At 36.6% G+C, this 13762-nt stretch overlaps 2 protein-coding genes across 8 annotated transcripts; one reads left to right on the top strand and one right to left on the bottom strand.

The window, feature by feature from the left end:
- Window positions 1-283: 283 nt before the first annotated feature.
- On the bottom strand, window positions 284-6387 carry LOC121988766 (general transcription and DNA repair factor IIH subunit TFB4-like). 6 transcript variants are annotated; one of them, XM_042542373.1, is made up of 12 exons: window positions 6099-6387; window positions 5915-5991; window positions 5695-5828; window positions 5359-5632; window positions 5229-5275; window positions 4970-5007; window positions 4849-4894; window positions 4362-4415; window positions 4220-4288; window positions 2901-2977; window positions 697-792; window positions 284-511 (listed from the first exon to the last, which is right to left on the bottom strand). In XM_042542373.1, the coding sequence occupies exons 2-12, from the start codon at window positions 5949-5951 to the stop codon at window positions 466-468; spliced, it is 918 nt and encodes a 305-aa protein (XP_042398307.1). In that variant the 5' UTR covers window positions 5952-5991; window positions 6099-6387; the 3' UTR covers window positions 284-465. The 6 variants fall into 6 exon arrangements, with proteins under 6 accessions (XP_042398307.1, XP_042398305.1, XP_042398306.1 ...); XM_042542371.1 differs by having other exon boundaries at window positions 5915-6023; window positions 6112-6387; XM_042542372.1 differs by having other exon boundaries at window positions 6112-6387.
- A 109-nt stretch (window positions 6388-6496) lies between these two features.
- Window positions 6497-12999, top strand: LOC121988765 (eukaryotic peptide chain release factor subunit 1-3-like). Of its 2 annotated transcripts, none has more exons than XM_042542368.1 (2): window positions 6497-6623; window positions 11235-12999. In XM_042542368.1, exon 2 carries the CDS (start codon window positions 11271-11273, stop codon window positions 12582-12584), a length of 1314 nt encoding a protein of 437 aa, XP_042398302.1. In that variant the 5' UTR covers window positions 6497-6623; window positions 11235-11270; the 3' UTR covers window positions 12585-12999. The 2 variants fall into 2 exon arrangements, with proteins under 2 accessions (XP_042398302.1, XP_042398303.1); XM_042542369.1 differs by lacking the exon at window positions 6497-6623 and adding an exon at window positions 9116-9216.
- Window positions 13000-13762: the final 763 nt, after the last annotated feature.

The following is a 13762-nucleotide window of genomic DNA, read 5'->3' as shown; positions in this document are numbered from 1 at the left end:
TTTCATGTGACTTTGTTAAATTAGCACTTTTTATGAAAATTGTGAACATTAATGTGTTTAGTGTTTTTATTTTATTTTTACAAAATACGCAAACTAAAGATGAAAGCATTTTAGGGAATTGTTTTTTTTTTTGTATTTATTTATTTTTGACAACTATGTTGAAGTTTGCTGGAACTCCCATTCATAATGTGATGTACAGTGAGTGATTTGATAGTTTGTCATATTTTGTATGGGGAAAAAAAACGGAGGAAAAGAAACTCTCCACTTGCAAAACCACCAAAACTCACAAAATTGTTTTCTTTGGTATCAAGTGTATAAACACAATCCACGATTAAAAGATCCTAATACTTGAGTTACACAATGTTAATAAGATGAAAGAGGGAATGATCAACCTAGGCACATTATAACGAGTTCAATATCACAACCTATTGAAAATTGGAACTTCTGCAGTTTGAGATTCTACTTCTAGTGAGGGGCATTGAGATCGATATGGCTCGGACTGAAATCGGACCTGTGTCAACCAGCAAGCACAGAGATCAAAATCAACCGTAGTTATGGAGAAATGAAGCTTATGAATAATATCGACGACAGCTAAAACAGTTTGAAAGAAAACAAAAGGGAAATTCTAAATGCATTAGACTGTCATAGATTTTGAGTTTCCAGAAGGTATTTATTAACAAAGATTTTAACACAGACCCACAAGTGGAGCACTTCTTGTGACGCTTGCAAAATATTGACAAACAAACTGAGCATACATAACCCATGTCGATAGTCTTTTTGTGGCAAAAACATCTGCATAAGCACAGAAATCCTCAGAGGTATCAGTGTGTAAAGGAAATATGGCAAAAGCAAAAGACAGGAAGTAGTACATGGCCAAACATTGCATAAACGAAGTAATGTTTGCGCGAGGAAAATGATTGCTCAAATGTCATGACAAACTAAAGACCAGGTTCAAAACCCCTTAGTATCCATGGATTACTATAAACCAACTCAAGGTGAAAGTTACTGACCAAAATTTAAACACCCAATAATCAGAAGTCAAGTCCCCCGTAATTCTGAGGTCATTTAGTTCCTAGAAGTTCGAGTGGTCATCGTCCAGTAACACACTAGTTCACCTGATCACTTGATATATTTAACATTCATTTAGAGAGCAGAAATAAGATCCGGTGCTCGTCTTTCTAAAATTCATACCAATCTTCTGTGGGCTTCCTTGCAAATTGAAATATGGTATGCCAACCATTGGTTTCTGAAGGTCTTCGTATTTCTGATGTCCAGACTTCAAATCGGGCCTTTCTACGTCACTGGTTGTTGTTTGTTTTCTCTATGCCTCCACCTCCTTCGTCTCTCTTGGTGTTTTCTCTGCATTTCTCCCTCAGCTGTTGGCATGAGGCAATTCCAGATTATAGGTGGTCTTCCACTTTGGAAAGGTATCTGCATTGTGAGAGATTTCTGCTCTTGGCATGGATTTCTGTGTCCCAGTCTACTCCCATGAAGTTGTAGAATTCTTGGGAGTGTAGTAGCATGTTGCTGAAGGTCATCTTCCTGGCTTGAATTCAACTTGTAGTAACAAGCATGTTAATTAGTTATAGCGTGACCTTGATTACTAAAGGTTCACTCTTAAACATCCTTTGGTTGCCTATTGACCTGAGTGGCTTGCTATAAGTTTTGTTCGGCTGTGACTGGTATACCTTCTGGTCTTAATATCACCAAGGCCTAGTGTTGGTTGGGCTTCCATGAGGATCTTCTTCATCAAGTTGGCATATTATATTGTCTAGCAGATAGAGGGCGTCTGTACTTCATATTTCCTCTAGTTAGGATTCATGTGACTGACTGCCTAGAGTTGAAGTCTTCATATGGCTATGCTTACATGGCAAATTGAACTTGAAGAATCTATTGGTAAAAAAAATAGGTGCATTTGGTTGACTTATCTTGTGCTTTATGCAGGTCAGGAATTTAAAATAATTTAACATCTATTCGAGTGCATTGCATACTCAAAGGTTGGACAATACAATTCAGTGCTCTATCATTTGATATGGTTAACTTACCTACAGTGGCTGCTTGATTTAGCAGGTTTAATATATTGCCTTTGGTGCAAAATCTTCCTTTACATAGGGTGTGCTCTTTAGATGGCTCAAGCTGTTGAATTGTTGGGTTGTCCAAATTAATTTGAGGGATCAGGATTGGTACCTGAACTCCTTGAGTAACCTGAATAACTTTGTTGCTGCTTACTATTTGGTTTCTCAGGTTGTTTCGGAACTGTGGTGTTAAGTGTTTCTCTGCCGCTCTATTGTTTTGTTTTCCTTCAAGTTCTCTCTGCCATTTCGGAACTGTGGTGATGTTCTGGGGCTGCCTCCTTTTTTAGTCATCGGTTGCTAGCTATCTTCTTTCTAAGCACTAAAATTGTTTTGATTGCTACTTTAATTTGTCTGGATTCATGCTGTGATTATTTCATGATCCTGCTACTATCCACGTTTTTTTAATACTTTGCTATTCAGTAATATATCTATGCATAGGTGGACCTTGGTCCACGCTATGCAATGGTTTTTTGCAACAAGAAAGAAACCCATCACTGTTGGATATTAATTTATAAAGCACAAAAGTTTAATTTGTCATAGAATAAGGTACTAAGGTTTGTACATATCTATGTTATATCAGACAAATAAGAAAAAAGAATAGCAAAATATCTGGTTGACGATCTCAATCTACAATATTTGATGTTTGTGAATATCATCATTATCCAAAGCAAAACAATAATCAGATTATTTGCATAATCAAGTCACAAACATGCATATGGAAACATGGATTTAGAGTGAAAAATGCTAGTGCCAGTAAAAGATAAAATTACCATTGGAATAATGAAGCAAAATATGATTTATTTGGACAAGTAAAGAAGCACTTACGAAGCACGAAAATCAACTCCTGCAGGTCTGGGAAGTTGCAGAAAGCTGCGTGATTGAAGATCCGTTGCAAAAACAGACTACAATTTCAATAAGAGAAAAGAAACCCATAAACAAGGATAATGAGATTTGACATCGGGTAAATATTCTTTTTAGTACCAATGCTTCAACATGAAGATCAATATAACAGAAAAATCAACTATATAAAAATTCAAAGGGTGAGGAATATCATATAGTATGTTATTTGACATGCCAATCCTGCCTGTAAATGAAGAACCTCTTACATCAACTTGTGCACTAACTAGAACAAGAAATGTGTTAATCTTGCAGCAGTTAACACATGCTGGAATGCATTTGAATATACAACCATCCTTTAACATAACGAATTTAAAATATATTCAAGAATACAAGAGTGCTACCTGTATAACTGAAATCTACCTTGCACGAGTTAGCACTCATGCAGTCATGCTTTTGTTACCTCCTGGTTCCTATGCTTAAAATAAAATGGACATATGGAAATCAATGTGCTAAATGATACATGACCTAGATTGAATGTAAGAACCAAGAATTCTGATTGACACAAAGTTACAATTAGAGCTGTCAATTTGGGTTGGACCCGTCGGATTGGCCCGACCCGCCAAACAATTTGAGCGGGTTGGGTTGAAATTTTATCAACTCAAGTCTGTCACGGGCTGACTTGCCTAGGCCCGTGACCCGTGCGGCCGTGCGGGTCGACCCGCGAAGGACTTGGGTTGACCTGTGGGTTGAAAAACACATGTAAACTAAGTTTTATATCAATTTAGTATCTTTCTTTGTTATAATTTTGAAATAAAAACAATACTTTTTATCAAACATGTGTACTCGTTTGTGTCCATTTACATTTAAAATATCTGTTTTTGGATATATTTGATCGATGAAATCTTTCCGAAGTAAAATGTTGAAGATATGAAACTTATTTTTATTTTTTTAAATTTTTGATGGGCCCACGGGTTGGCCCGTCCCCACCTTGAATTGGGTTGAGGATTTGCCAACCCACCAAAATGACGGTCCGACCCACCCCGCCCCACCAAATGGCTCACCACCCGTCACGGGTCGACACAGGTTGGCCTGTTTGACAACTCTAGTTACAAACTTACAATGAACCAAATTTTCCAGTAAAGTTCAATTGAAAAAGCACATGAAGTTGGATTTAGTAATTGGTAATCTCAAGTGTGTGACTACACATTGCCATTGATAAATACAATTTTGACGGCCTTCACACCTGCTTCATAATTGTAAAAAATTCTTCGAAGGGGAGCTTAAAAGAGGGCAGAATTACTTACAGAAAGATACTGAAAGAGTCCATCCAGATGTTGTGGCTTCAAATAAACTCCACCAGTGATATATGAAGCCTGCTTAAATATTAATGGATTATGTTCAAAAATTTCAGAAAGCTATCACTACAGTTGGGTGTGAGAAAATTACTTGCTGTAAAAAAGCAGAATGCTGGACCCCCATGACACAAGAATCAATAGGAATCTGCCAGAGTATTGATTTTCAGTACATATCAAATAACCATGAGTTATATGCAGAAATATAAAAAGTATGTCTTCTGAGAATCATGATACAAATAACTGATAACTTAAGTTGGAAATACTTAATAGAATTCAAGCATATATAAAATAATCTGACAATAAGGAGGAAAAAAAAATGATAAATCAACCAGTATACATTTTCATTTGCAAATGTGGAATCAGTGCTTACAAATATTAAGAGATTTATTTATACTGCCTATAAGGTACAAAAGATGGATTCAAAAACTTTAACACCATAACCACAATGTGGACAGTGATCATGGTATGATCTCAACATTCTAATTACAATGTAGACAGTGATCAAGATACCATTTTGATACCATATCCATAATCCCAGTAACATTAATATTTCTGAAAATTAATCTTGCACAACATACCATGGAACGCTGAGCAGTGAATATTGCATTCATTACAGCAACATATCTGCCAATATACAACCTTAGAGATGAAACAAAACTATATAATCAAGGTATTCCCAATGTTTCAAATAGAACATACTGTTCTGGCCCATCTGGAGAACCCTGCAGGCATAAAATCTGTGCATTGTGTTAGTCAATGAAGCCATGGAGAAAAGACAGAGATAAATTATAAGCAACAAGTTGGTTATATAAAAAATTCAATTAAACGGAAAGCAATATAAACGAATGATAATTATTCCAATAGAACACCAATAAGATTGCAAAAAAAGAAAACAAAACTTCACAATAACAACAACAAAGTTTAAGTACCGGAACAAATAAAGCAGAGAAAAACATACCCTGGGTTGTGGATGTCGAGTTCCAGACCTGAAGATCCTTTGTATGTCTACTCCAAAATCAAGGGCCAGCAAGTCAACCATGCCAGCATATGAATGAAAAAAAAACATTTTGTAGAAGAATTAAGGATACAACACAATGCAAGTGAGAGCGATCCAGAGAGCAAGGAAGATACACTTGAGGCTACCGCCTTATCAGGGCCCTTCCCCAAGAGTCGATCCTTTGTCAGAAACTCTTCCAGTCTAAGAAGAATTTTGGAGCAAGCCGCAGGTACCTTCCCAGTTGCGGATTCCGCTCCACCTTCTTCTGAGTCATAGATGTAACTGCAGGAGTTGACACCTGTGGTGATTAGGACAACCTGATTGAACTGGTTCAGGAGGAGGAGCGAGCTGAGGAATGGAATAACCTGACAAAGATCAAACCTTGGGTTATATTTTAGAAGTTTTCGTGGGATTTAAATGGACTCACGTGATTAAGAAGCTTGGAGAAGGAGAGGACGGCAGTGGGGTGGTGCTGGGAGGCAGAGTCACCACTGGCGGCCGCTGAGGACGCCCAAAAGAAGGGATTGGCATCAAGAAGGACAACGAGGAGACTGACATCATCTGCAGGTAATAAATTAGCAAACACATGAACGTGAAACACAACAGGGAGGAATAGAGGGACAGAGAATGAATGAAAATGGTATTACTAGAGTAGAGCTTCGAAGGAGCAGACGCGGAATTCATTTGCAGGTAGCGAGGATGATTCTTCAAGCATACGCTAATGCTGTTGATCAACACAGAAACAAGAGCATTGCTCTTGTAAAACTTTCGTCAAACACCTACTGATCAAACTAGAATATGCTACACAAGTTATGCTTAATTTCAATCAACCCTTGGTACTGACTTCCTGTAAGCTCCTCGAAATCTTAATACAACAAACGTTGTAATAAACGCAAATCAGCGGAGCGTGATTCTCGAACGATCACCGAGAATGACTTCTGCGATGCGGAAGAGGGGGCGCTTCTGCCAAGCCGCCTCCTCGCCTCGGCTGCTCGAGGCGGTTCTCCGGCGTGGCGCCGAGGAGGTTCGCCGCTCTGGGGAAATGGGGATTTCGGGAGGCTCGCTACAGACTCACGGTTTGCCCTCTTTCCTCCCACACGGATCCGTGGAGTAATGGGTACCCGATTATTTATCGGATCTGGAGCATTTATCATCTAATTAATTAATTTCACTTTTTTTTTAAAAAAAAAATTTCATCATTTTATTGATTTCACAGTGTCTTTTTGTTTGGGATGGAAAGTATAATTCAATGAAGGATAAGGGTGAAAGTGTAAAAGCAGACCCTATTTCTCCAATTCGATCCAAAAGGAAGCCCTCTTTGCTACGTTCCTTGTGCCGCCGCAGCGCCGCCCAGAGGTGATTCCTACTTCCTTAGACGTTCTTCCATTTATGATTTCATTTTATTTGATGTGAACTTTGATTATCCCTTCCCCTTATTTTATGCTTGCTGTAAAGCACATGGTTTTTTAGGTTGTAAATGAACTTTTATTTTTTACATCTCCGAGTATTATGTGTCAGATCTGTTGCTCTTTGAAGTTACTTGTTGATTCTTTTGCATATGGGTTTGTTTTTCGTTGTGTTTATGGTTTAATCGTTGAAGCTGGATTCTGATCTCTTAACGAATTCTATAGCGATCCCATCTGCGATTAGATATTCTTCCACTGCAGAATAAGATCCATGTATTTGCCCCTTAAATAGTTGGGGTACAGCTATTGTTATTATAATCCCCTTCTATTCACTTTGATAACAAATAAATGATGTTTTTTGTTTTTTTTTTGTGGAGCACAAGAGATCTATGATCGATGTTTGTCCTGATTGATTGAGGTTAATTTTAAGATTTTCTACTACATCAAAACTGTTGCAAGATTATATATTTTAATAATATTCATCTATTTTAAATATTTTGTAATTATGATTTTTTAGTGTTTTTTCTTGGTTTCCTTCTACCCACCACATATTCAATTCAGGCCGATTCAACTTGTCTGTGTATAATCAATTGGTCGCTTAACATGCTCGTACCATCTGTATATATTTACTTTCATTTTATGTTCTACTGTAGCTATATGTAATAGTTTTATTTATTTATTTATTTTTACAATACCACGTGGACTTCTTAGCATTTTCATTCCTTTTTTTTCTGTGCACATCTCGTTTTCTAATTGTTCAACACGTATGCTGAGTTAAATCTAAGTCTTATAAAATTTTCTTTTATCCTAAGGTACACATGATGTACACAGTACACACAAGATTCTAAACTTCTTTCTCAATTTCTATCTTCTGCTTTTTTCCTATTAATGATATATTCATCAATATTTCCTTATTGTCTTGAAAACTCTTGTGAGTGAACTAAATTCATAACATAGCTTTACAATGTGTGATTCTGTGTAGAAGCATGATACAACACAACTTGAATCTGAATATAATATGCTTTTTGCACATGACTAAATGGTTTTGATTCATAACCTGCTCAGTGCCTTGAATGTTTTTTTGGAGATGTCAAGGGCCGTAATGAACATGTTGAAACACTGCAATGTTATCAGATTTAAAGTCACTGGCAGGTGTTTATTATTTTTTTCTCCAAAAAAAAATCTTGTTATGTGAATCATTATCAATTTTTTTTCAGATGATAGTTCATTAGTTGAGGTGGATTAAATGCTTTTGCATGTTAGTCATTGTCAACACAAACTCAGCTGCATGTTCAGTTCTAAAATAATGTTGGAAAGCTTGAAGTTTAGAGATGTTGCTTTGTGAAACATTATATAAATGGATACTTTCATGCTGCCATACATAGTTGTGAAAAGCGCTCACCTACTGCGCCTAGGCGCAAGGCGCAGCCCGGTGTGCCTGGGTAGTAACTCAGGCACAATACTTGAACGAAGTGCGTGCCTTTTGAGAGGGTAAAGCGCTATTTCCCCTACTTTATTGAAGTGAAAAAAAAAATTAAAGCCTAACCCATACCTTTAATTACCCTTTAAATTAATTAGATTGCATGCATGCTGCACATTGTGCAATCTGCGCATTTTTCTAGCATGACTCTTTCTCTCTCCTAGAAAATGAACATCAATCTTTAATTTGGTTGCATGCATACTGCATATTTTCCTGGAGTGACTCTTCCTCTCCCCTTGAAAATTAACATCAATCTTTAATTAGGTTACATGCATACTACACATTTTTTGGTTGCATGTATACTACACATTTTTCTTGCATGAGCCCTAGAAAATGAACATCAACTTCCCTTGCAAACTTATTTCTCTCTGCATGGCTCTTCAATATTTGAAGTTTGTTTTTTCTTTAATTTAAAGTTTGATTTTGATTATGAAGATAAACCATTTCAATATTTGAATGCTAGTGGATTTTATATTTACATTATTATTTAATATTTTATTAAATATAATTTTGTTAGTGAAATATGTTGGCAGAAATTTCTTATATATGTTTGAATTATATAAATTTATATCCAAAGTGTCTTACTTCGGTAAGGCGTGTGCTTCACCTTGTGCCTAGCGCCTTAGGCCTCATAGCATCTATGTGCTTTTGAGCGCCTTACACCTTAAATAACTATGTTGCTATAGAGTTTCAGCACTATGATTTCACTTGAGCAATAATTTCTCTTATTTTGTCTTGCTTACTAGATGACTTGAATTAAATCCACTGAAATGTGAATCCTTAGATCAGGTTACAAACTTGAAACTGTTTATCATATTTGTTTGCATAATTAATGCTCTACTTTCTATCATTTTTTTCTGTATAGTGTCACGATAAGTTTTTCTTTTCTCTTACACTATAATTTTTCCTCCACTATGGCATTCTTAAACCTTTCATACATGAATAAGTGAAGCCTTAGGAGACATTTTTGGATTTCTACACCCTAGCCATATGGAGGGTACTAGTACACCTGGGAATTTGGAGGCATATTTGATACAGCAACAACCAAGCTTTATTCCACTAGGTGGGTCATCTATATGGGCCCTTCTACGTCATTGGTTTCTATCCCCTACTATATCATCATTTATACTTAAATAAATTTTGTCCAAGTCTTTTTTATATCTTCTTTGTTTGTTGTGCATATTTGTCTTTTTTGATGGTACTTTTTAAAAAGAAATTAACAAAGTATTCCGCTCTCTTTCTTTCTCTCCAAGGAAGATAAAATCAGGGAGATGTTACCCCATCTTTTTCCATTGCGTTTTTTTTTTCTTTTCACATCATTTTTCTTTCCCTAGCTATTTTATTTCCTTTACAAGGCCAAGGTTAAACAACCTGTATAGATGCTATATACCATATATGATGCTTCATACTTGATAGTATAAATCCTGTGATATTTCTTGCATTTGAAGAGTCTTTGGGTTTTGTTTACTTAATTTTGGTTCTCACTTAATTAGATACAAATTTGGCTAATGTGCCAAATAAAGATTCAGAGATTTGGTCAAAAAGTAATAGAAATGGTTAATTTTACCATCTACAGCATTATCAACAATAAGATTTAAGGAGACAAGCAGCAAAATGTAGGATTCTACTACCCACAAACCGTCTTTACCCTTTATAATTATTTGAATTTTTGTTTGTTGCTGCAATTTTACTTCATGCATAACTGATATTTAAGAATAAAGCAAAGGAAAAGAATCATTATATATATAGTATGGAAATCTGTGGAGGTTGTTGAGGTTGGAATGTGTAGTCCTTTCTTGTACGTGGGTAATGTTTTTTTAAATGAAGAATGAGATTGGTATACTGAATAAGCTTGGGATGGTGGAAGGAAGATATATAAATACTAATACTGTATTGGTCTAAATTGGCGCTTATCTTGTGTAGTTATAACTAGGTCACTAGGTTAAACTTGTATGAAACCCAATGGCAAAATCTTCTTTGGTGGTTGTTACAATTAAGGGGAATTATTCTTCACTCAAGCCTAGGTAGCCCCCTCTACCTTTAGATATATTATTAAAAAATATGGAATCTCAGAAATACTCTCCCATAGTTTATATATGTTCATATATGCTCCTGGATCAATTAGAGATTCCCTTGTCCTACTACTAATATGATGTCGATCTTAAGATCCATGAGAATAGTATGCCCACAAGTATATTCAATACATACATACGTTGGGAAATGTAGATACATTCTTATGAGCCAATAACCTCTACACCAAGGGAGTACTTAAAGCTACATAAGTCTATAATTTGCAAGTATTGCTAGAGGTGATCTTTCAATTTTGCAATCCTAATAGTTTCGTCACTAGTGAGGATAATATTGTCCACATAAACATTAAAAAGAATGTCTTCCTGGCTGTGAAACAATATAGAATATTGAGTAAACTATAACAGTTCTAGTCATGCTGTACTGAAGAAGTGCTCTTCCTGATTATTTCAGTTCATATAATGACTTTTTCAACTTACACACAAGATCTATCTTCACTTTCCCTTGGGCATTTAACTTGAGATCTTGCTCCGTATAAATCTTTTCTAGTACTTTAGAAAGACCATTGTGATGGATTACATTTTTACGTCAAGTTGATAAAGTGGCCAATGGAAGACATGAGAGGAGTGGTGGATGAGGTATACTTAGTGATCTTTGCTACTTGGGAGGAAAATGTATCAATGTAGTTAGTACCATAAATTTATTATAGCTCTTTTCCATCATTTGAGCTTCAGTGTGGTCAACTATGTCATCATGTGAAATTTATCCGATTAAATCCATCTGCAACTTACATGGACATCCTCGGAGGAAGAGAAACTAGTTCCGGTACTATTGAAGTGTTCAATCATGATTTGCCACTATCCTTATCATTATTTGTAATGTTAAAATTAGTAACCGCCACTGATCAGGTTGCTTCTGATTAACCAATGTATACACCGACTGCTGTAGATATATTTCTATCATCTGTTTTGTTATGTGGGAAAGAAACTGGTTCCAAAGCATTTAAAAATCCACTATTTACTTGTTTCTATTCTCATTTTAACTCTTACACAGGTTATCAGTTTCTTGCATTCTAGAAACTTCCTAGACATGGCAGATGGTCATGAAACTGATAAGAATATCGAGATCTGGAAGATCAAAAAATTAATCAAGGCCTTGGAATCTGCTAGAGGTAATGGCACAAGCATGATCTCTCTCATTATGCCACCGCGTGATCAAGTTGCTCGAGTCACCAAGATGTTGGCTGATGAATATGGAACTGCTTCAAACATTAAAAGTAGAGTGAATCGACAGTCTGTGTTGGCGGCCATTACATCTGCTCAGCAGAGGCTGAAATTGTACAGCAAGGTTCCTCCCAATGGTCTGGTTTTGTATACTGGTACCATTGTCACTGATGATGGAAAGGAAAAGAAGGTGACCATTGACTTCGAGCCTTTTAAACCCATTAATGTCTCACTCTATCTTTGTGATAACAAGTTCCATACTGAAGCTCTGAATGAACTTCTGGAATCAGATGACAAATTTGGTTTCATAGTTATGGATGGCAATGGAACACTGTTTGGTACATTGAGTGGAAATACACGAGAGGTGCTTCACAAATTCACTGTTGATCTTCCGAAAAAGCATGGTCGTGGAGGGCAATCAGCACTGCGATTTGCTCGGCTCCGCATGGAAAAGCGTCACAACTATGTGCGGAAAACTGCTGAACTTGCCACCCAATTCTTCATAAATCCAGCTACTAGTCAGCCAAATGTGGCTGGGTTGATCTTGGCTGGTTCAGCTGACTTCAAAACAGAGTTAAGCCAATCAGACATGTTTGATCAACGTCTTCAAGTTAAAATTCTCAATGTGGTTGATGTGTCTTATGGAGGAGAGAATGGTTTCAATCAGGCCATTGAGTTGTCAGCAGAGATTCTGTCAAATGTGAAATTCATACAAGAAAAGAAATTGATAGGGAAATACTTTGAAGAAATAAGTCAGGACACAGGAAAATATGTTTTTGGTGTGGACGACACTTTAAAGGCTCTTGAAATGGGAGCTGTGGAAACCTTGATTGTGTGGGAAAATTTGGATATCAATCGCTATGTGCTCAAGCACAGTGCTTCTGGAGAGATTATAATAAAGCACTTGAACAAGGATCAAGAAGCTGACCAAAGCAACTTCCGGGATCCTGCTACCAATGCAGAACTAGAGGTGCAGGAGAAAATTTCTCTTCTAGAGTGGTTTGCTAATGAATACAAGCGTTTTGGTTGCACATTGGAGTTCGTCACGAACAAATCTCAAGAGGGTTCGCAGTTCTGCAGGGGGTTTGGTGGCATTGGTGGTATCCTACGCTATCAGTTGGACATGAGGTCCCTGGATGAGTTGTCTGACGACGGGGAAGCATTTGAAGACTCCGACTAGCAATCAGCAACCCCATGCCCGAGCTGGCCGGGGGAAGAGATCTTCAACTGCCATATTCTTTGCCAGCAAGTCACTTCATCTTGCTCCCTTCCACATGCTGTTAAGTTCGAGCTGCATACAAACAATACACTGCATATGCATTTCAAGTTATCCACCAGAAGACTCGTGACGATGCAAAACTGTGCCTTGTTTTGCAGTTTCTGAACTTGGAGCTTCTCTCTAATTCAGACTTTGAAATTTGGTTGAGAAGCTTAATTCTGGTATAGCTAGAATCCTAAAGTTTTAAGACTTGTCTTCCTTTTAAAGACTGAAGTTTTATCTGTAACTCTGTTTGGGCTTGGATACCAAAGTTTGTGTCTGCTACTATTGCTTGTACTATTTTATCTCCCTTTATTATTGTTGTCAAACATTTCAATGATGTTTTTCTTCCTTTAAAAGATCAAGATTTTCTTTTGCATTTGATCATTGTAATCAAGAAAAATTGTTGTTTCTTGATTTATAAATTGTTTAGTAATAAAAACTTTCAGATAATCACCTTCTAATTATAGTATTGTTTGATCATGCTATTCAATGAACTCTGTTAAAGTCAGATTACTGAAAGTGTTTCAATCAAATGTACTTCTATGTAAAAAAAAAACGTATTCCTAAAAATATTTGGAATAAAAAAGGAAATTTAGCTGCAGCAAAGACTTTTTCTTTAGCAAAATTGATTTCTACCGGACGTTCAAAAAGTTTTTTTTACGACAAACAAATAATAAAGTCATGGAATAATCGGAACTCTGGTCGGATTCCTCGAAGAGAAATATGGAAGGAAGAAAAATAACAAAAAAAAAAACTTTATAATTACTGAAGTTTCATGTATAATTGTATGATTTTTTTTATCCTCTCTCATAGTTTCTATAAGTAATGGTACGCTAAAGGGACAGATAGCAACTATGTGCTTTTGAACACAACTGCTTCCCTTTTGGAGTTGTTTTTAACACTTAGTGCTTCTCTCTTCTAAGTCTTCCCTTTTTCATTTTTGTCTGCTCTGCCTACAACTCCGCGCGGCTGCACTTTTTCCTCTGCTCTACACAGCTGCACCTCCTGCATGTTGCATCTGAAGGTTCTGAACCTTTGTGGCTTGTGTTGCAACTTGCGAGTTGCGACGGTTATCATCTACTCATCTTCGATCGTAT

Source organism: Zingiber officinale, chromosome 6B (assembly GCF_018446385.1).
Source record: "Zingiber officinale cultivar Zhangliang chromosome 6B, Zo_v1.1, whole genome shotgun sequence".
NCBI classification, from domain to species: domain Eukaryota; kingdom Viridiplantae; phylum Streptophyta; class Magnoliopsida; order Zingiberales; family Zingiberaceae; genus Zingiber; species Zingiber officinale.
The sequence above is the reverse complement of the archived record's forward strand: the minus strand, read 5'-3'. Positions and strand labels throughout refer to the sequence as shown.